This window comes from Mastigoproctus giganteus, chromosome 5, assembly GCF_048544385.1.
Source record: "Mastigoproctus giganteus isolate SK-2022 chromosome 5, ASM4854438v1, whole genome shotgun sequence".
In the NCBI taxonomy this organism is placed as follows: domain Eukaryota; kingdom Metazoa; phylum Arthropoda; class Arachnida; order Uropygi; family Thelyphonidae; genus Mastigoproctus; species Mastigoproctus giganteus.
In genome coordinates, this window is record NC_143579.1 from 202,859,060 (window position 1) to 202,881,512 (window position 22,453).

Consider the following 22,453-nt stretch of genomic DNA (forward strand, 5'->3'; position numbering starts at 1 on the left):
GCGCGCACACACACACACACACAGGGCATCTATCCAATAGAAATGCACCACCATATGGAAAGAGTGTATGTTACAACTGTATTTTGCAGCTATAAGTGTAGGACTGAGAAAATAATTACTATGAGGGAAGAAAAACTCTAAGACCCTTGCCCAGGACAAGCTGACACAGTTCTCAGAAACTTGGATGTTTGACTAACAATGTCATTTTGTTATCAGATAAAGTGACCACACATAGCTCATCATGCATCAGTAAACATCTGAAAACTACACTGGGAAATGATTGAATATTCTACTTATAGCCACTGCTTACCCATGATTCTTAGAATGATGGTAACTTAATGATGGTAAATTTTACTGGTGGTAAAAGGGTTGTGATTAATGGCTGCCCTTCAGATTCGGCTAGTTTTTGAAGTGGGCCCCCACTCAGGGTTCTATGCTGGGACAGCTATTCTTTCTGATTTTATTGAATGACATTGATTTTTTATTATTTTTTGATATAATATCCTCTACATTTATGTATGTGTATTATTTGATTCCAAATCTTAGAGAAGATTGGGATTGATAGCAAAGACAGAATAATGGTGAATTTATATTGGGGACAATTAACAAAGGTATGCATAGAAGGAGAAGAATCAGAAGAGATAGAAATTAAAAGAGGAGTTCATCAAGGTTGTATTCTATCACCTATATTGTTCAGCGTGTATGCTGAAGAAATTTTTAAAGAAGCTTTAGAGGGATGTACAGAAGGGTTAAAGATTAATGGAAATACAATAAATATGATCAGATAAGCAGATGATACTATATTGCTGGCCAGCTCTGAGAAGGATTTACAAGCATTAATGGATAGACTTAAATAAGTGAATTAAAGACTTAAATTAAATAGAATAAGTGAAAATTTTGGTCTGAAACATCAAGAAAACAAAACTATAATGATCAGTAAGAAAAGTGCAAACAAAAATTACAATCAATAATGAAGAAATTGGTTAAAAGTTATTGCTATCTTGGATGTATGCTGAGCAAGGACTGGAACCATTCTTTTGAAGTATACTCAAGAATTGAACAAGCATGTGCAGCCTTCCTTAAAATGAAGAATCTTCTATGCCACAGTGATCTTATACTTCCTTTAAGAACAAGAATATTGAGTTGTTTTGTCTTTTCTGTCTTCCTTTATGGAGCTGAATAAATATGGTACCAAAACCTGAAATGTACATTGACAAAGAAGACTCCAAATAAGTTAAATGCTTTTGAGATGTGGTATTACGGATGAATGTTAAAAGTGTTGTGGACTGAAAAGATAAAGGATGATGAGATCATGAGACAAATGAAGAAAAAGACAGAAATAACTAACACCATTAAGGAGAAGAAACTAAAATATTTAGGACATTTGATGAGGAGTGACAAATATAAGATGTACAATTGATAATCCAGGGCAAGATCAATGGAAAAATAAGTCGAGGGAAAAGAAGAAAATCTTGGTTAGCAAACCTCAGAGAGTGGTATGTTCAGAGTAATAAGGGTTTCTATAGGGCTTCTACTTCATGTTCGTCCATTGTGAAGATGATAGCCAACCTCTGCAAAGAGATGGCGCACTAAAGAAGAATAAGAAGAAGATTATTTTATTCAGTTTCATCACCTTCTTTAATTGTAATCCATATTGAAAATAGATTTCCAATATGGATTACAACCTATCAACAAGGTATTAAATATGGAGTTCAATGTATCAACAAGATTCATTGTCTTGAATCTTGTTGATAGGCTGCACTCCTCTTATGCCAATTTTAAAAACTATATAAATGTAAGAATGGATAGTATCTGAGTGAAACCTCTATAAAATGACCTCTATAAAATTGGGTCAGAAGGAAGTGTCCACTTTGCAGAGGTCAGCGTAGCCAGTTTTTTCGCCTGGACTATACTTAACAGGAGAGACTGCTTCTACAGGGATGGGATACACTTAAATAGAAAGGGTGCAAGAATATTTGCTGATGCAATCGAGGAAGTGTTAGGTGGGTCGGAAAACTGCTAGCTTGGGGGGATACAAAGACTAATAGGTTAACAGCAGCCACTGGCAGAGGTGAAAGTGATTCTTGCACGGCTTCTATTGGAATGAGCAGAAGCCTGAAAAACAAGATGCAGGATATTTCAGAGACTGCTGGGAGTCATTGCGGTACAAGTAAACACATGGGTTGTGTTAGGGTAGCTAAGAATAGGAACAGGTGCATGTATACTTGTGTGTATACCAATGCTAGGAGTTTAGTAAATAAATTTGATGAATTAGAGGTATTGCTCAAAACATCAAAGGCAGATATTGTTGGGATATCAGAGACGTGGTGTCGCACAGGTATAAGGAATGCAGAACTGGAATTTGGGGAGTACAATGTCTACAGAAAGGATAGCAGGATAGGAAGGGAGGAGGGGTTATGCTATTAGTTAAGAAACACATAAAATCCAAGGAAGTGAAGCCAGTCGACATCGCTGGACAGTGCAGTGTCGAGTCAGTTTGGTGTGGCATAAGCATTGGGAGATCAAAATTGAGAGTAGGAGTGTGCTATAGGCTTAATGACTCTGATGAGTATAATAAGAAACTGTACAGGGAAATAGAGTGGGCCAGTAAATCAGAGAGTTTTATAATGGGGAATTTTAATTTCCCAGATATTAACTGGAATTTGGGAACTGGTCACTCACACACTAGCAAGGCTTTTGGGGATTTATTGGATGATTGTTTCCTACATCAGCATGTCCGGGAGGCAATTAGAGGGAGTAATACTCTTGATTTGAATATCAGTAGTGATTCTTCTTTGTGGTTCCTTTATCTGCAGATTCTTAATGTGCAGATAAAGGAACCACTAGGTGGCAGTGATCACAGTGTGCTGAAGTGGCATTTACTCAAAGAGGTAACTGCCATTAGTTGTAAAGGGAAGGGTTATTGCTTTCGTAAAGGCGACTACGATGGACTGAGACAGTATTTAAATTCTATAGTGTGGGACCAACTGATGATGTTACCAACAGCAAATTCAAAAAGGGAAGCATTCAAAGAACTTATCTTGGAAGCTATTAGGCTTTACATACCAACTAAGAAATATTGTTCAAGGTTTAGGCCTAAATGGATATCAGATGAACTAATGAGACATATGGCACAGAAGAAAAATGCATGGAATACATACAAATTAACACGTGACACAGAAGCCTATGATAGATACAAGTTGATCTGTAACCAAGTTACAAATGGAGGTTAGGCAGGCAAAGGCAAATTACGAGAAATCTTTAGCAAGGGATGCAAAGAAAAACAGTAAAGAGTTCTTTACTTATGTAAACCTCTAGAAGGAAGGGGATGAATCAGATTGGTCCACTTGAAATCGATGGGTCAATTGTTGATAATCCTGCTCAGGTAGTTAACAAACTAAATGAATATTTTGCATCGACATTCACACATGAGGAGTTATTCAGCGAGGGGAATGCCAGAGGTGTATTCAACTCTGGCAGTAAGCTAGAGAATCTTGTAATAACTGAGAGTAAAGTGGAGGAGAAATTGTTGAAGATAAACACAAGAAAGGCACCTGGGGTGGATGGGATCTATCCAGTTATATTAAAGGAGGCAGCAAAGGAAGTAAGCAAACCCTTAGCCATAATTATGAGAGCTTCCTTGGACTCAGGGGAGGTACCCACAGACTGGAGATGTGCAAATGTGACCCCAATTCACAAAGTAATTACTGACACAAGTAATTATAGACCTGTGAGTTTAACTTCTGTTCCCGGAAAATTAATGGAGGCACTGGTTAAAGAAGCACTGCAGGATCATCTAGACAAGACTTCAGTTATATCTCGGACGCAGCATGGTCTTGTTAAGGGGAAGTCTTGCCTGACCAATTTGATTGGATACTATGATGTAGTCACAAAAGAACTGGATGCAGGGAATAACTTTGATATTATATACTTGGATCTTAGAAAGGCTTTTGATACTGTTGCACATGGAAGACTGCTGCACAAATTGGAGCAGTGTGGCATTGGAGGCAAATTGCTGCTATGGATAAAGGGGTGGTTGAGGGGGAGAAGACAGAGAGTAGTAATCAATGTACACTGCTCATCGTGGACTAATGTTATTAGTGGAGTCCCTCAGGGTTCAGTGTTGGGTCCATTATTGTTTTCTGTATTTATAAATGATATTGATGATGGTATATCAAGCTTAATGTCCAAGTTTGCAGACGATACGAAGGTTGGCAGGGTTGTCAAGGACACTACTGACACTATGCTGCTGCAACAGGATCTGGAAAGGTTGAGCAGATGGGCTGAGAGGTGGCAAATGAAGTTTAACTTTCAAAAATGTAAAGTACTACATATGGGAAACAGCAACCGCAGAGCAACGTATCAACTCTGTGGTGCTACACTGACAGTGGTAGAGAATGAAAGGGACCTGGGCGATGGTTGTGCAAGCAGATATGAAGTTCTCTGAGCAGTGCAGACGGGCTGCAAGAGTAGCTCATGGTGTCTTGTCAATGATATACAAAAATGTTTCCAGCAGGGATAAGGAGGTGATTATTCCTTTGTATAAGGCAATGGTCAGGCCAGACCTTGAGTCTGGAGGCCTCATTTCAAGAAGGATGTAGAGCTGCTGGAATGAGTACAGAGAAGGGCAACAAGAGTAGTGAATGGAACAAAGGGGTGCTCTTATGAAGAAAGGCTTTAGTTTTGCAAATTACAGTGTCTGGAGAATAGGCACCTGCAAGGTGATCTGATAGAGGTGTATAAACCTTGAATGGTTTGAGCATGCTCAATGCTGATGGGATTCTTACTCTTACTCAGAATAATCACCTGAGAGGGCATAAATTCAAATTGAGGAAAGACAGATGTAGGATAGATGTGCGGAAATTTGCCTTTAGCCAGCGGGTGGTGGTTGGTGGAACAGACTTCCATCCCTTGTCATGGAAGTTGATAGCCTAAATAAGTTTAAGGCTCAGCTGGACAGGTATTTCGAACGAACAGAGGGGTGAAGTGGAAGTGGTTTTTTTTTTTTTTTTTTTTTGGCTGATGCTGCATAAGCTTGCTTTCTTGCATCAAATGCCTCTACTGATGCTAATGCTAAAATAGAAAAAAGAGAAAATCACTATGTTAATCAGAGTTTTTTATTATTATCATTAAACATATTTGTTTCAATTAATTAACTTTTAGTAAATAAAACATAATTAATATTTAATAAATAACACAACTTTTAGTAAACTCATAATTGAAAAAATGAATATAAATTTCTTTGTTCAGAGCATTTCGTTTTGACAATTTAATTTTCAGAATGGGTTATTAGGTTACCTACTAGTTTTGTTCCATATTTCATAATTTTTGATCATATGTAACTCTTTTAATGCAATAGGATATATCGCTCCCCACTTAACAGGTCAAGACCCTTCCCATAAATTTCTGCATGTGCCCCTTCTGCAAACAGCAAGAAATTTAGTTTCTTAAAAATATTAACATGCAGTCAGTATACTGTAATGCCCAGAAAAATTTTGATTAGTGTTCTAGGTGGAAAACCTGCATGCATGAACAAACTTTGATGAAGTCTTTGCACGTAGCTACTAAGCAACTGTCATTTCTCACTGCCTAGTTAAAGTGGTATGTGTTGGTATGGAAAAATTGAAATTCTTTCTCATTCAAAAAGCTGAACACCATGATCACTAAAGCAGTTGTGAAAGTAATTGTAAGTATTATATGAAAACATCACATAGTGTTTTCATTGAATTACAGTATACTTGTGGATGTAGAAAATCCAGATGGGGTACTAGTCATAATCAGTAGTGCAATTCATTGGTGGAATGTTAATTGTTTTTTGAAAAAAAAATGGATTACAGCTGTATTTCTGTACTTTTTTTTATGTATAATACCACAACCTGAATCTTGTATACAGAGCTGTTAGTAAACTGTTTTTGTTGGGTTTTTTTTGTAAACATTCCGTACCAGCAGTGGTAATGATGTTTACTTGCCTTCATTGCAAATCCCAGTGACCTAAGAAAAAGGCATATGTGTAAATACTCATGAAAGTGTCTGATGCAGGGAGGTTGAAAATACAAAAAGTATATATATAGTAGATGTTAATATCAGAGAATGTTTGTTTTAGAGAAGTTGTTTAACATGTAATACTTCAACCAGGACTGAAGCCTGAATAACTGCAACAAAAGGTGCCCCTTTTGGAGAGGGATCCATTAAGGGAATTTTTGCTGTATTTGTAAACACATTTAATAGATTACACCACATCCCTGTCGAGGTTTTAAAGGCAATGTGTACATATAGGGATGTAATTTGTTGATTCTCTCTCTCTCTCTCTAACATGTCAGTGACTTAAATGAAAAAGGTTTGCATGTTTTTGTTGGTTGAAGATTAATGACTGAAACTTTCTCTGCCTTCCTAAATATATACCCAATTTTACTCAAGTTATTTTTGAAGCAACTTTTTACTGTATTCACAGAGTAATTTCATGAACAAATCAGACAGATGCATTACAACCTTTTTTTTTTTTTTTTCCAACTTTCTCTTTTCTCAGACATGCAGTGCCTCACAGGTGAAGCTCCCATTTTTTGATGCTTTGGATGATTGCCATTTTAGGTTATCTCTTTGCTAGAAGTAGCATTATTAGTTTAGTCTAGAAGTAAAAATGACCTCGCATAGATTATTCATTTACCTACTAGAATACCAAACAAAACTAACCATGGCCAACACTCTTGATCTTTTTCTCACAAACAATTCTTCCAAGAATGCAGGCGAGATGGGGCATCCTCTTGGCACCTCAGATCAAAACTTAGTGATGGTGAGGCCGAGAATGGCCATGAGAAAAAGGCTTCAATGAAGCCTTTCTCTTGTGGCCATTCTCAGCCTCATGTTGTTTGGCATTACAAGAATGCAAAATGGGATGATCTGTGAGATTTCTGTTCTTTTCCTTGGTTGAATTAATGTTTTAAATCATCTGATGTCAATGTTTGCTCAGATTGAGTGAGTGAAATTATTCTTGTAGAGATGAAATCATTTATTCAACAATCCGCCTTAAAATCTCATCCCTTATCTAAACCTTGGTTTTCCAATAAATGCGTTAAGGCTGTTCAAGAGAAGAATGTTACATATCATAATTGGTATGTATCCAAATCCCCAAGTTAATTTTCAGCCTACACCAAAGCTCACAACAATTGTAAAGCAGTTATTAATCAGTCCAAACTAGATTTCAGAGAGGCTAAGAGTAGAAAACTTGCTTCTTGCAACTTTTACCCATCCCTACTCCCACCTTTGTTAAAACCTGATGGCTCTATTGCCACCTCAGCTAAAGATATAGCTGACCTGCTAGCATCCTACTTTTCTTCTAACTAATGTATTGATGATACATTAATACATTAGTACATTAATACAGTAGCTCATGGAGTATTGTCAATGATATACAGGAATTTTTCCAGCAGGGATAAGGAGGTGATTATTCCATTGTATAAGGCGATGGTCAGGCCACACCTAGAGTACTGTATACAGGTCTGGAGGCCTCATTTCAAGAAGGATGTAGAGCTGCTGGAACGAGTACAGAGAAGGGCAACAAGATTAGTGAATGGAACAAAGGGGTGCTCTTACGAAGAAAGGCTTAAGTTTTGCAAATTACAGTGTCTGGAGACTAGGCACCAGCGAGGTGATCTGATAGAGGTGTATAAAGCCTTGAATGGTTTAAGCATGCTCAATGCTGATGGGATTCTTCCTCTAGCTCAGAATAATCACCTGAGAGGGCATAAATTCAAATTGAGGAAAGACAGATGTAGGATAGACGTGCGGAAATTTGCCTTTAGCCAGCGAGTGGTTGGTTGGTGGAACAGACTTCCATCCCTTGTGGTGGAGGTTGATAGCCTAAATAAGTTTAAGGCTCAGCTGGACAGGTATTTTGAACGAACAGAGGAGTGAAGTGGAAGTGGTTTTTTTTTTTTTTTTTTTTTTTTTTTGGCTGATGCTGCATAAGCTTGCTTTCTTGCATCAAATGCCTCTACTAATGCTAATGCTAATGCTAATGATCTTGGCAAACTACCATTCCCAGTACACTCCATTCAATTCTTCCTGTGGTTTTCAGTCAGAAGGATGCAGAAGAATTTTGAACGGTCTTGGTGCCAAGAAAGCTGCTGGTCCTGATGGTATTTCTCAACTTGTTCTCAAAACATTTGCTTCTGAGCTAAGGTTTTGAGAAGAAATATATCTGGATATTTATTCATATTCAGCCAGTTCCTAAAAAAGGGTGACAATCGTCCCATATCATCCCACTTCTACTCATTCTAAAGTAATGGAGAAATCAGTTAACCACTAATTCTTAAACTATCTTGAAACCTTCCATCTTATTAATGATTGCCAATATGAATTCCATCACTGTCAATCCACTGGTGACGTTCTCACTTATGTTTACCCATCTATGAACAGATGGGTAACATCTGTTCATAGATGGATAACTTTTCTATTTCCATAGAAATATTGAAATAGAAAAGTTTGCTGAAACTCAAGCAGTTGCTTTTGACATTTCAAAAGCTTTTGATCATGGTTGGCGTAAAGGTCTAAATAAGCTTACATCCTATGCATTGCCAACTATTTTTTGTAATTGGATGTCTAGTTTTCTCTCTGACCCTCCCCCCCTCACTGCTAATGGTAGTAGATGGCTTTCTGTCTTCTAACTTCTCCACTAATTAGCATTAGTAGAGGCATATGATGCAAGAATCCAAGCTTATGCAGCATCAGCCAAAAAAAAAAAAAAAAACTGCTCCCATTTCACCCCTCCATTCGTTCCAAATACCTGTCCAGCTCAGCTTTAAATTTATTTAGGCTATCAACTTCCACAACAAAAGATGGAAATCTGTTCTACCAATCAACTACCCGATGGCTAAAGGCACATCTATCCTACAACTGTCTTTCCTCAATTTGAATTTATGCCCTCTCAGGTGATTATTCTGAGCAAGAGGAAGAATCCCATCAGCATTGAGCATACTCAAACCATTCAAAGTTTTATACACCTCAATCAGATCACCTTGCAGGTGCCTAGTCTCCAGACACTGTAATCTGCAAAACTTAAGCCTTTCTTCATAAGAGCAACCCTTCATTCCGTTCACTAATCTTGTTGCCTTTCTCTGTACTTGTTCCAACAGCTCTACATCCTTCTTAAAATGAGGCCTCCAGACCTGTATACAGTACTAAATGTGTGGCCTAACCATGCCTTATACAAGGGGATAATCATCTCCTTATCTCTGCTAGAAAAATTCCTCTATATCATTGACAAGACACCATGAGCTACTCTTGCAGACCATCTTCACTGCTCAGAAAACTTCATATCTGCTTGCACAATTATCCCGAGGTTCTTTTCATTCTCTACAACTCTTAGTGTAGTACCACACAGTTTATATGTTACTCTGGGGTTACTGCTTCCCATATGTAGTACTTTACATTTGTCAATGTTCAACTTCATTTGCCACCTCTCAGCCCATCTGCTCATCTTTTCTAGATACTGTCATTAGTGTCCTTAACAACCTTGCCAACCTTTGTATTGTCTGCAAACTTGGACATTAAGCCCTTTATACCATCATCGATATCATTTATAAATACAGAAAACAACAATGGACCCAACCCTGAGGGACTCCACTAATAACATTAGTCCACGAAGACCAGTGTCCATTGATTACCACTCTCTGTCTTCTCCCACTCAACCAACCCTTTATTCATATCGGCAATTTGCCTTCAATGCCACACACTGCTCCAATTTGTGTAGCAGTCTTCCATGTGCAACAATATCAAAAGTCTTCTAAGATCCAAATATATGATACCAAAATTATTCTTTGCATCCAGTTCCTTTGTGACCACATCATAGTATCTAATCAAGTTGGTCAGACAATAATGCTGGTGTTCTCCAAGGTTCCATTCTTTTCCCCTCCTGTTTATTAATGATCTTCCATTTACTGGAAATGTTATCCATACTTTTGCTGATGATAGCAGATTGCATTTCACCTTCCAGTTTGAGAAACCTTGTCATGCACAAATAACTTCAGCTCCTTGAATATCCTATCTTATATCTTGTAAAAAGGATTCTTCTACTCCTATGCTTATGTTCGATGACACTCAGTTTTCTAGACAAGATCACATGTCCCTATTAGGGGTTACCTGACTTCTAATCTACCTTAGCATAAGCACATTGTAACTATTGCTTCCTCTGCATCTAAAAAAAAAACCTGGGCTTTCAGCTTTACTTCCAAGACTTTCAGCATTACTTCTAAACAGCTACTTTGGTCTCTAAACAGCTACTAACCTGGACTTTCAGCATTACTTCTAAACAGCTACTTTGGTCTCTAAACAGCATTACTTCTAAAGAGCTACTTTGTACAAATCTCAAATCTGCCCTAACATGGAATATTATTCTTATATCTGGGGTGGAGCCCTATAACTTGTCTCCAGGTTCTAGACACCATTCAAAAGAGGACAGTTAGGTTAATTAATAATCCATCTCTTACAAAGTCTCTCTGTTCTGTCTCATATACAGTCAGTCCTCGTATAGCACGATAGTTGTGTTCCTAGAAACCCTTGTGCAATGCAAAATCGTGCAATATAAACAACAGGCCCTATGGGAAAAATAGGGTTAGGTGCCGACCACCCAAGATTGAATGCACATTTGAAACCAAAACATTACCAAACACAATAAATAATCGTAATAAAATACGTAAGTATTTTATTACGACTATTACGTAATAAAATATTGCTAATGCTTTTGCTTCTATTGTAAGCAAACTTGTTTTCTGTTTGATTTTCTATCCAAACAGATGACAGCCGTTCCATCTCTTCCAATTCTTTGTGTCTTAATCTAATGGATTTTAATTACACTTTGAGTTGTTCCTGCTATGAAAGTTGTTTTTATTTTCTCTGCATTCTTTGTAATTCTCGGCGTTGCCTCATTTAGATCTGTAGCACGTGCAATATCACATGGTCTTTCATTTCACTCAAAACGTTTCACAATTTCATATTTTTTCTCTATCGACAGAAGTGGCCATAAGCCTTACCAGGGAAACCTCGGTGGGCCGGAGGCTGGTGTGATTTTGGCCATAAACGAGTATGAGGCTACTACAAATTTTCCCGGGTAAGAATTTTTGACCCAGTCCGCCTCTGTTTATCGATATTGCTTTTCTTTTTCTCTCTGAATCTGCAGTGTCTTCACCAGGCTGCTTCCTTTTCACACCTTTTAAGTATTTTACTCATTTTTAGGGAATAAAGCACAATTACAAAATGAGGAGGCACACTTGATACAAACAAAGCTGTGCGCATGTAGTAACTGAATAAACAACACCGTAAAGGCAGAGATACACTATTAACACCTCACATTTTACTAAAGCACATTTTTAGGGGTTACTACCATAAAACAATAAAAACAATTTCTGCTAGTGGAATCTGTTATAAACTGGTAGTAAACTCAATCTAATTGCATTTGCGATTATACCGATATCTGGAATTGTGTTGGTTTTTACATTATTATGGTGAAATGTTTCCCCTTCACTGGTATAAAACACATAAATACATTTTCAGAATCTTCTCTTCATTCCTATTGTGTTGCGTTCAGTTGGGGTGATTCCGCGTTCGACTGCCATTTCTTGTAAACACAAAGGCGAATCATGCATAAGCGAATTCGTTTCGTGTTATATAAGATATCGTTCCCCTATTTATAAATCGTGTATGATCGAATTCATGTAGTGTAAACACGTGTTATACGAGGACTGACTGAACATTCTGTTTCTGCTGCACGTCTTTCCTCTAGATGTTTCCATGAGCACTGTTTTTCTGAATTCGCTTCTATAATTCCTCTTGTCTCTCTCTCTTCCAAACACGAGTCACAACCAGTTAGCATCCTTTTACTGTTGAGCTTGAAACTCACAGGACCAACCTTTCTTCTTCCTTGTTTATTTCAGCTCCGTAGCCAGGTGGGAAGGCGCAGCAGTGCGTAGCACACGCTTCTTGATTACACTGGGGTTCGAGCCTGTCACCACCAAATACGGAGGATGCGGAAAGGTCAGGGAATGACCACCACATATCCCAGAGCAATATGGCCTTAGTTGCTAATGCTCCTAAAAACCAAATAACTAACTAACTAACTCATTTATTTCTTCAACCTCTGTTTTCTGGAATAACTCCCTTCACAATACTTCATGAAAATTACAATCTACAGAAATTCAAGTCACAACAAGTATCTTCTTTCATATTCTCAACCCACACATGATCTTAAGTACTGTAGGTTCTACCATCTTTTGTGTTTGGGGTTTTCATAAAAAAATAATAATAAAACCAGATTAAACAAATATATCAAAAAAAAAATAATAATAATAGTGTCCATGCTGTTCTAGTTCAAAGAATTGTGCTAATTACATTTTCTGATCTTCTAATTTTCTAAATAAAGCATAATTTCAGCTTTGATGGAATATATATTTGGGCATTCCCAGAATAATTAGCATAAATTAATAGATTGGAAAAACATTCGATAACTCTTGGAAGGTGTATTCTTTTGCTACAATCCTTCTTGTGATTATTTTCACAAAGAGCTTCAGATGTGAATAAATAAGCCCTCCAGTTTTTCAATTTTTTTTAATATAAAGCTACTGAATCTTTTAATTTTGATATCTCACAGGCTTAATCATTTTATCCATTTGAAAATCAAAGTGCCTAATATGTTTGTTTTATGGCTGTAAACTTTTTTTTTTTTTTTTTCATTTTCAGCAGAATTAATAAAAGTTATTGCATATTTCTGTGCACATTGTAATAAATAAGTAGAATTATATGCACATTTGCAATTTTAAAATCTCATTCTCTCGACAGTTTTCTGAACTGGAAAATTCAAACAACTATTAATTTCATGTTTATATTTTATGTCTGTAACTTCTTTGCTTTTTTAAAAATAATATTTTTAAAAAGCACAGTTTTTTAAATATTTAAATTTTTTATTAAAAAATGAAATGTTAGTATCTTTTTATTTTTTTAATTAAAAAAAAAAAATACAATGAGTATTAAATCTGTTAAGAAAAGGTAATATATTGGTATACTGCAAACAAATTTCGAAAAGTTTTTCCATAAATAAAAAAAAAAAAAAAAAACGAAGTTCGTCATCTGTCACTTGCCCACAACACCATTTCAACAGACCAGGACGTGATCGGTACCGGATAAAGAGACTGTATCCTGTTGTTTATAAGACTCACATTGAAAGAAAGTTTTTAAATTTCTTAAAAACCTTTTAGAATTCATTATTTAAATGGAGCATTTTTTTAATTGTCATATATTTATTATTAATGTGTAGTTCATAGAAAAGAACAGTAATTTTTTTTTTTTTTTTGTTTAACTTTTTTAACTGTAACTGTGCCAGGTTGGGGATATTGTATTATTTTAATGTTTTATCTTGATGGAAAAGGGAATGATATTGAAGGAATGGAATTGAAATTTGCAGCTAAATACAAATTCAAGCTGATGGAAACTGTAATTGATAATATATATTTGGTTTATACAGTCAAGTAACTGATTTCAGTAATGCCAAATGCCAGCCTTTTTACAGTTGTCTGTTGGAAAGTAGGGTGACTATTCCAAAAAGAAGAAAGCTGGATACGTAATGCCCTTATTTTTGAACATAAGGCTTATGTATATGCAGGTGTTGATCATTTGGTCTGTATGCATTATGTCCTGTATTTCCTGTATCTTTGGCTACTGCATTCAATTTTTCAGCAAAGCTTGCCATATTTTTTTCTTGCAAGACTAATAGTAAGTACTGAAAGTGCTGTATTATAAGGTATGATATCTTTTAAAAATTTATTAACATATACACTGGTTGATCACTGAATTATGACCACCCTATCCATAATGGACTGTGCCACATAGCTCACAGTGTAAAAAGCTGAACAGCTTTGAATGCTAGAGCAGTGGTAATTTGCATTTCATTGTGCAAGTCTAAGTAATAAAATAGTAGTTATGGGTCGTAATAAACATATCACAGAGTTTCAGATGGGCAGGATTATGGGTTCTTGTGCATTGGGTGCTTCCAGTCAGAAGCAGTATATCTTATTAGTTGCTCATGGCCCATTTTATCCCATGTCGAATGGGTCAAATTATCTCCCATGGACAGAACTGTAAAAGATTATGCAAAGTGGATATTTTTGGTAAGTGAAGGGTGCAGCTCATTGTACGGGCTCAACAGCAGATCACTGTGCAACAGTTGACATCATTATACAATATCCCAAATTACAATGTGCTGCACTTAGACATCTGGTGTTCCACAGCAGACTACCCCAAAGACACTGATCATTGTCAGTGACGAATGCTGTGGTGTCAACAACATATTGGTTGAACACTGTAGGACTGGAAATGAGTGTGCTGGTTGGATGAGTCCAAATATCTTGTGCAATGTGGTGATGGATGCCTTTGTGTGTGATGCAAACAACACAAGTCCATGGACCCATTATGAAAGGTGCCCACTATCCAGGCAGGTGGTGGTTGCTTAATATGAGGCATGTTTTCTTGGCGAGAACTAGGACCCCTGATGCATATGGACCAATGTTTCACTGGTGAGGTCTACTGGCAGCTCTTGGAAAGCCATGTTGCATTTTTCCTGGACAGAAACAGGATCTTCCAAGATGATAATGAGCTGTGTCATCGGGCTCACACTGTGCATAAATAAATAAATAAATCTTTATTGTGAAGTAGAATTACAGCACAATATCCCATCACGGCGATGAGCGCCACGGGTTCACATATAGATAACATAAGTACAAATTCAAATGGCTACAAAATATAGCAAACACATACAAGAGGCTACAAAATACAGATTACAAATGCAAAAAGAAATACAAATACATCATAAAAACAAGGAGCTGAACACAAACAGAGTTGATGGGAAACCCCAGAGCCACATTACAATTAACACTATACTCTGTGCATGAGTGTTTCAAGGAACACAGTGAAGATATCACCCATTTTGATTGGCCTCCAAATTTGCATGGCCTCAAACCAATTGAACATCAGTGGGTTGTTTTGGTATGGGAAGTGAGGCATATGGACATGCAACCATCTATTCCAACACTATGAAAAGCCTTGCAGGCAGCATAGCTGCAGATCCCTATGGTTGTCTTCAGACACCTAGTGAAGTCAATGTCTAGGAAAATAGTGGCTGTTATTTCTGTGATCAGCAGCCCAACACAGTATCAGGTAGGTTTTCATAATTCAGTGATCACTAAGTATATATTAATTAATGTATAATGTGTAAATATTAACATCTTGTTTTCTTTTACTCGAAAATACTAAAGAATTTCGATTGCACATAACCCTCTAGGTCCCTGAACTTGCAGGATTTTGGCTAATGACATTACTTCTCCAGTGTCCATTGGATACCCTTCTTTTGCTTTGTGACGGCATGTTTCCACTGCCATTGGAAAGGACTTTAGATTGCATTATGATGACATTTGTTTTGTTTGAGATAGTAATGGGCTATTTTGCTATAAAATCTATTGCACATCATCAAGCAACTAAATTTCAGCTTCACATTTATCAACTTGAACAGCTGTGTTCTTAGTTTTTGCTTAAAATATAACTTAATTAAATGATTTTGATTTGAAATTGAATTCTATGTGCAGTTTAATTCTGTCAGTGCATGTTTTTTTTTTTTTTTTTAATTTATAATAACGTATAATTTGCCTATCTGTATAAAAAAAACATCCAGAACTATTGTAGAAAATAGATACACTGCAATAACCCAAATTAAGTTATTTCTGCATGTCACAAGTGCTATATAAAAAATAAGCATCATGCTACATCATGACCTTTTCTAGTCCCTTGTCCATGTACACATTATAGACACTGCAATGCCACAATCTACTTAAGATTGTCAACTATGTCTAAAGCTTTGATTATAAGCGCATTCTGCATTTATAATCAAAGCTTTAGACACAGGGCATGTCTGCCAGGGGAAAAGGTTGATGACGTTGTACAGTGGATATCATCTTTTAAGGGCACAAAAGGTGATACAGTTGTACACAGCACTAATGACATTAAGAGTAGGAGACCAGCAGAATTACTTAACAAGTACAGGTCACTGTCGAAAAAAAGCCGTGAATTAGGGTTGAATTTGAAAGTGTCTGCAATTCTGCTCAGACACAATAGGAGGGAGTATATGATGAGAGACTTCTCAATCATTTCGGCCCTGGAAAGATTATGCAAGGCTCAAGGGGTAGAAATTTTTTCAGCCTGGTCTGTACTTTTTAACAGGAGAGATTGCTTCTACAGGGATGGGATACACTTAAATAGAAAAGGTGAAAGAATATTTGCTGATGCTATCGAGGCAGTGTTAGGTGGGTCGGAAAACTGCTAGCTTGGGGGGATACAAGGACTAATATATTAACAGTAGCCACTGGCAGAGGTGAAAGTGATTCTTGCACTACTTCTATTGGAATGAGCAGTAGCTTGGAAAACAAGATGCAAGATATTTCAGAGACTGCTGGGAATCATTGGGGTACAAGTAAACACATGGGTTGTGTTAGGGTAGCTAAGAAAAAGAACAGGTGCATGTATATTTGCGTGTACACCAATGCTAGGAGTTTAGTAAATAAATTTGATTAAATGTGAGGTATTGCTCAAAACATCAAAGGCAGATATTGTGGGGATTTCAGAGACGTAGTGTCACACAGATATAAGGAATGCAGAACTGGAACTTGGGGAGTACAATGTCTACAGAAAGGATAGACAGGATAGGAAGGGAGGAGGGGTTATGCTATTAGTTAAGAAATACATAAAATCCAAGGAAGTGAAGCCAGTCGACATTGCTGGACAGTGCAGTGTCGAGTCAGTTTGGTGTGACATAAGCATTGGGAGATCAAAATTGAGAGTAGGAGTGTGCTATAGGCCTAATGACTCTGATGAGTATAATAAGAAACTGTACAGGGTAATAGAGTGGGCCAGTAAATCAGAGAGTCTTATAATGGGGGATTTTAATTTCCCAGATATTGACTGGAATTTGGAGGCTGGTCACTCACACACTAGCAAGGCTTTTGTGGATTTATTGGATGATTGTTTCCTACATCAGCATGTTTAGGAGGCAACTAGAGGTAGTAATACTCTTGATTTGATTATCAGTAGTGATTCTTCATGCATTAAGAATCTGCAGGTAAATGAACCAATAGGTGCCAGTGATCGCAGTGTGCTGAAGTGGGATTTACTCAAAGAGGTAACTACCATTAGGGGTAAAGGGAAGGGTTATTGCTTTCGTAAAGGCGACTACGATGGACTGAGACAGTATGTAAATTCTATACAGTGGGACCAACTGATGATTTTACCAACAGCAAATTCAAAATAGGAAGCATTCAAAGAACTTATCTTGGAAGCTACTAGGCTTTACATACCAAATAAGAAATTATGTTCAAGGTTTACGCCTAAGTAGATGTCAGATGAACTAATGAGACATATAGCAGAGAAGAAGAATGCATGGGATACATACAAATTAACACGTGACACAGAAACCTATGATAGATACAAGTTGATCTGTAACCAAGGTACAAAGGAGGTTAGGCAGGCGAAGGCAGATTACGAGAAATCTTTGGCAAGGGATGCAAAGAAAAACAGCAAAGAGTTCTTTACTTATGTAAACTCTAGAAGGAAGGGGATGAATCAGATTGGTCCACTTGATATCGATGGGTTAACTGTTGATGATCCTGCTCAGGTAGCTAACAAACTAAATGAATATTTTGCATCGATATTCACACATGAGGAGTTATTCAGCGAGGGGAATTTCAGAGGTGTATTCAACTCTGGCAGTAAGCTAGAGAATCTTGTAATAACTGAGAGCAAAGTGGAGGAGAAATTGTTGAAGATAAATACAAGAAAGGCACCTGGAGTGGATGGGATCTATCCAGTTACATTAAAGGAGGCAGCAAAGGAAGTAAACAAACCCTTAGCCATAATTATGAGAGCTTCCTTGGACTCAGGGGAGGTACCCATGGACTGGAGATGTGCAAATGTGACCCCAGTTCACAAAGGAGGATCAAAGGGCGACACAAGTAATTATAGACCTGTTAGTTTAACTTCTGTTCCCGGAAAATTAATAGAGGCACTGGTTAAAGAAGCACTGCAGGATCATCTAGACAAGACTTCAGTTGTAGCTCAGACACAGCATGGTTTTGTTAAAGGGAAGTCTTGCCTGACCAATTTGATTGGATACTATGATGCAGTCACAAAAGGACTGGATGCAGGGAATAACTTTGATATTATATACTTGGATCTTAGAAAGGCTTTTGATACTGTTGCACATGGAAGACTGCTGTACAAATTGGAGCAGTGTGGCATTGGAGGCAAATTGCTGCTATGGATAAAGGGGTGGTTGAGGGGGAGAAGACAGAGTGGTAATCAATGGACACTGCTCATCGTGGACTAATGTTATTAGTGGAGTCCCTCAGGGTTCAGTGTTGGGTCCATTATTGTTTTCTGTATTTATAAATGATATTGATGATGGTATATCAAGCTTAATGTCCAAGTTAGCAGACGATACAAAGGTTGGCAGGGTTGTCGAGGACACTACTGACACTATGCTACTGCAACAGGATCTGGAAAGGTTGAGCAGATGGGCTGAGAGGTGGCAAATGAAATTTAACATTGACAAATGTGAAGTACTACATATGGGAAACAGCAACCCCAGAGCAACGTATCAACTATGTGGTACTACACTGACAGTTGTAGAGAATGAACGGGACCTGGGGGTGGTTGTGTAGGCAGATATGAAGTTTTCTGAGCAGTGAAGACGGGCTGCAAGAGTAGCTCATGGTGTATTGTCGATGATATATAGGAATTTTTCTAGCAGGGATAAGGAGGTGATTATTCCCTTGTATAAGGCAATGGTCAGGCCACACCTAGAGTACTGTATACAGGTCTGGAGGCCTCATTTCAAGAAGAATGTAGAGCTGCTGGAACGAGTACAGAGAAGGGCAACAAGATTAGTTAATGGAACAAAGGGGTGCTCTTACGAAGAAAGCTTAAGTTTTGCAAATTACAGTGTCTGGAGACTAGGCACCAGCGAGGTGATCTGATAGAGGTGTATAAAGCCTTGAATGGTTTGAGCATGCTCAATGCCAATGGGATTCTTCCTCTTGCTCGGAATAATCACCTGAGAGGGCATAAATTCAAATTGAGGAAAGACGGATGTAGGATAGACGTGAGGAAATTTGCCTTTAACCAGCGGGTGGTTGGTTGGTGGAACAGAGTTCCATCCCTTGTCGTGGAAGTTGATAGCCTAAATAAGTTTGAGGTTCAGCTGGACAGGTATTTCGAATGAACAGGGGGGTGAAGTGGAAGTGGTTATTTTTTATTTATTTATTTTTTTTTTTTTGGCTGATGCTTGCTTTCTTGCATCAAATGCCTCTACTAATGCTAATCTTAATGTAACTGTATTATCCAGTTTATGTACAGTTTAAGGGGGTATGTATTCATGTTACAAAACATATATTTCATTAAAACATAAATAAAATGATTTCAATTTATTTAGGGCCCTTCGCCCCTAATAATGACATACAACTATCATTGAATTATATTGAATATTTTCCATATAATTCAATGATTTTCCATATAATGAATATTTTCAATATAATTCAATGATTTTCCATATAATGAATATTTTCAATATAATTCAATGATTTTCCATATACAGTAATGATACTGTGATAGTCTGCATATTTGCAGACTATCGCAGGTAATTCAAATATAATTTTCTGTATGGATGTAAATGCCAAGTCATATTTGCGGGTGTTTTTCTGGAGGACTTTATCATTGCTAATGACTTTTGTATTGTGGTCAACCTGCCGCGTTTGATAACACACGTGGAACCTCAAACATTGATGTTACTGTAGTTTCTCAGGGTTTAGTTAAGAGAATTTTTAACTGGTATGTAGATGATAGCTGTACTTGTAGTGATCATAGGTCATTATTATTTAATATTAATTTTCAGAATTCTATTAAAAGTAATGAAATTAACAAGGATGAATTTGTAAGGTTTTCTTATAGAAAGGTTAACTGGAAGATTTATTATAAAGAGTTATTATCTATGGCTTTTAGCGATAATAAGTTTAACAGAATTGAATTTGTTGAATGCTTCAGAATACTCCATGTATGTGCAGAACACTTTTTAGAGCATTAAGTTATACTACCAGGAAGAGAATTAGAGTTAATAAACAAGTAAATCCACAAAAGCCTTGCACACTAGCAAGGCTTTTGTGGATTTATTGGATGATTGTTTTCTACATCAGCATGTTCGTGAGGCAACAAGAGGGAGCAATACTCTTGATCTGATTATCAGTAGTGATTCTTCATGCATTAAGAATCTGTAGATAAATGAACCACTAGGTGGCAGTGATCACAGTGTGTTGAAGTGGGATTTACTCAAGGAGGTAACTACCATCAGAGGTAAAGGGAAGGGTTTTTGTTTTCGTAAAGGCAACTATGATGGTCTGAGACAGTATTTAAATTCTATACAGTGGGACCAACCGATGATGTTACCAACAGCAAACTCAAAATGGGAACATTCAAGGAACTAATCTTGGAGGCTACCAGGCTTTACATACCAACTAAGAAATATTGTTCAAGGTTTAGGCCTAAATGGTTGTCAGATGAATTAATGAGACATATGGCAGAGAAGAAAAATGCATGGGATACATACAAATTAATGGGTGATATGGAAGCCTATGATAGATATAAGTTGGTCTGTAACCAAGTCACAAAGGAGATTAGGCAGGCAAAGGCAGACTACGAAAAATCTTTGGCAAAGGATGCAAAGAAAAACAGAAAAGAGTTCTTTAACTATTTAAACTCAAGAAGGAAAGGGATGAATCAGATTGGTCCACTGGATATTGATGGTTCAACAGTTGAGGATCCTGCTCAGGTGGCTAAAAATCTAAATGAGTATTTTGCATCTACATTCACGCATGAGGAGTTATTCAGGAAGGAGAATGATGTAGGTAAAGTAAACATTGGCAGTGAGCTGGATGATTTTGTAATAACAGAGAGGAAAGTGGAGGAGAGATTGTTGAGGATAAACATAAAAAAGGCACCTGGGGTGGATGAGATCTATCCAGTTATATTAAAGGAGGCAGCAAAGGAAGTATGCAAACCCCTAGCCATAATTATGAGAGCTTCTTTGGACTCAGGGGAGGTACCCATAGACTGGAGATGTGCAAATGTAACCCCAATTCACAAAGGATGATCAAAGGCTGACACAAGTAATTATAGACCTGTTAGTTTAACTTCTGTTCCAGGTAAATTAATGGAGGCACTGGTTAAAGAAGCACCGCAGGATCATCTAGACAAGAATTCAGTTATAGCTCAGACGCAGCATGGTTTTGTTAAGGGCAGGTCTTGCCTGACCAATTTGATTGGATACTATGATGTAGTCACAAAAGAACTGGATGCAGGGAATAACTTTGATATTATATATTTGGATCTTAGAAAGGCTTTTGATACTGTTGCACATGGAAGACTGCTGCACAAATTGGAGCAGTGTGGCATTGGAGGCAAATTGCTGCTATGGATAAGGGGTTGGTTGAGTGGCAGAAGACAGTGGCAGAAGTGGTAATCAATGGACACTGCTCAACGTGGACTAATGTTATTAGTGGAGTTCCTCAAGGTTCAGTGTTGGATCCGTTGTTGTTTTCGGTGTTTATGAATGATATTGATGATGGGATATCAAGTTTAATGTCCAAGTTTGCAGATGATACAAAGTTGGCAGGGTCGTTAAGAACACTACTGACGCTATGCTGCTGCAACAGGATCTGGAAAGGTTGAACAGATGGGCTGAGAGGTGGCAAATGAAGTTTAACATTGACAAATGTAAAGTACTACACATGGGAAACAGTAACCCCAGAGCAACGTATCAACTCTGCGGTACTACACTGACACTGGTGGAGAATGAAAAGGACCTGGGGGTAATTGTGCAGGCAGATATGAAGTTCTCTGAGCAGTGCAGACGAGCTGCAAGAGTAGCTCATGGTGTCTTGTCAATGATATACAGGTATTTTTCTAGCAGGGATAAGGAGGTGATTATTCCCTTGTATAAGGCAATGGTTAGGCCACATCTTGAGTACTGTATACAGGTCTGGAGGCCTCATTTCAAGAAGGATGTAGAACTGCTGGAACGGGTACAGAGAAGGGCAACAAGATTAGTGAATGGAACAAAGGGTTGCTCTTACGAAGAAAGGCTTAAGTTTTGCAAATTACAGAGTCTGGAGACTAGGCACCGGCGAGGTGATCTGATAGAGGTGTATAAGGCTTTGAATGGTTTGAGCATGCTCAATGCCAATGGGATTCTTCATCTTGCTCAGAATAATCACCTCAGAGGGCATAAATTCAAATTGAGGAAGGACGGATGTCGGATAGATGTGCGGAAATTTGCCTTTGGCCAGCGGGTGGTTGGTTGGTGGAACCGGCTTCCATC

The 22,453-nt window shown here is 37.6% G+C and overlaps 1 protein-coding gene across 1 annotated transcript in view; it reads left to right on the forward strand.

The window, feature by feature from the left end:
* The window catches only part of LOC150086016 (transmembrane protein 17-like), a 41,567-nt gene extending 26,005 nt beyond the window's left edge, over nt 1-15,562 (forward strand). The window contains exon 4 of the mRNA XM_090374772.1: nt 15,323-15,562. Within this exon, the coding sequence (XP_090230898.1) occupies nt 15,323-15,562 (240 nt within the window). The remainder of the gene's footprint in view (nt 1-15,322) is intronic.
* Nucleotides 15,563-22,453: the final 6,891 nt, after the last annotated feature.